A 1,570-nucleotide genomic window follows, 5' to 3' on the forward strand; every position below is an offset into this window, starting at 1 on the left:
AAGTGATACTGTGGTATAACCCTATGTTTGTATAAGTGATACAGAGGTATAAACTTATGTTTGTATGAGGGATACAGGGGAATAACCCTATGTTTGTATGAGTGTTACAGAGGTATAACCCTAGGTTTGTTTGTATAAGTGATACAGTGGTATAACCCTATGTTTGTATAAGTGTTACAGAGGTATAACCTTATGTTTGTATGAGTAATACAGAGGTATAACCCTATGTTTGTATGAGTGGTACAGGGGTATAACCCTATGTTTGTATGAGTGGTACAGAGGTATATCCCTATGTTAGTTTGTTTGTACAAGTGATACAGATGTATAACCCTATGTTAGTATGAGTAATACAGAGGTATAACCCTATGTTTGTATGAGTGATACAGAGGTATAACCCTTCGTTTGTATAAGTATTGCAGAGGTATACCCCTAGGTTTGTATGAGTGTGCCAAATTATAGGACTTAAGACACAAACAAACGAACAAAACTATTATCCCCTAACTGTGGTAATCGTAAATGTTGGTCTTACTATCTACGTCGGCCGGAGTCATCAGCTCATTCATGTCGGCGTCAGTAGGGTTAAACCCAATGTATCGGACCGCACGTTTGATCTCGTGTTTAGACATCTTCTGGTCGCCATTAGCATCGATTTTGCTAAATATTCTTTTGATTTCTAAAATTAAGAAAAAAAATATGAAAAAGTGTAATATGTGTTAATTGAAGTAAAACTTTCGTGGTAAAACATTGTTAGCGGGGTAGGATATACAGAGCATGGCAAAGGATTTGAGAGACTGTACATGATTTACAGAAATGAATGAGGCAGAGCATGGCAAAGGATTAGAGAGACTTTATAGGATTTAGAGAAACGAATGATGCAGATCATGGTAAAGGATTAGAGATACTATATAGGATTTAGAGAAACGAATGAGGCAGAGCATTGCAAAGGATTAGAGAGACTGTATAGGATAAAGAGAAACGAATGGGGCAGAGCATGGTAAAGGATTAGAGAGACTTATAGGATTTAGAGAAATGAATGATGCAGAGCATGGTAAAGGATTAGATAATAGGATTTAGAGAAATGAATGATGAAGAGCATGGTAAAGGATTAGAGAGACTGTATAGGATTTAGAGAAAGGAATGATGCAGAGCATGGTAAAGGATTAGAGAGACTTATAGGATTTAGAGAAATGAATGATGCAGAGCATGGTAAAGGATTAGAGAGATTGTATAGGATTTAGAGAAATGAATGATGAGGAGCATGGTAAAGGATTAGAGAGACTGTATAGGATTTAGAGAAAGGAATGATGCAGAGCATGGCAAAGGATTAGAGAGACTTATAGGATTTAGAGAAAGGAATGATGCAGAGCATGGTAAAGGATTAGAGAGACTTATAGGATTTAGAGAAATGAATGATGCAGAGCATGGTAAAGGATTAGAGAGATTGTATAGGATTTAGAGAAATGAATGATGAGGAGCATGGTAAAGGATTAGAGAGACTGTATAGGATTTAGAGAAAGGAATGATGCAGAGCATGGCAAAGGATTAGAGAGACTTATAGGATTTAGAGAAA

General features: G+C 36.5%; 1 protein-coding gene across 1 annotated transcript in view; it reads right to left on the bottom strand.

Moving 5' to 3' along the window:
• The window catches only part of LOC110464900 (calmodulin-like), a 22,135-nt gene that overhangs the window by 15,407 nt on the left and 5,158 nt on the right, over window positions 1-1,570 (bottom strand). The window contains exon 2 of the mRNA XM_021520363.1: window positions 530-673. Within this exon, the coding sequence (XP_021376038.1) occupies window positions 530-673 (144 nt within the window). The remainder of the gene's footprint in view (window positions 1-529; window positions 674-1,570) is intronic.

This window comes from Mizuhopecten yessoensis, unplaced genomic scaffold (genome assembly GCF_002113885.1).
Source record: "Mizuhopecten yessoensis strain PY_sf001 unplaced genomic scaffold, ASM211388v2 scaffold11041, whole genome shotgun sequence".
Lineage (NCBI taxonomy): Eukaryota > Metazoa > Mollusca > Bivalvia > Pectinida > Pectinidae > Mizuhopecten > Mizuhopecten yessoensis.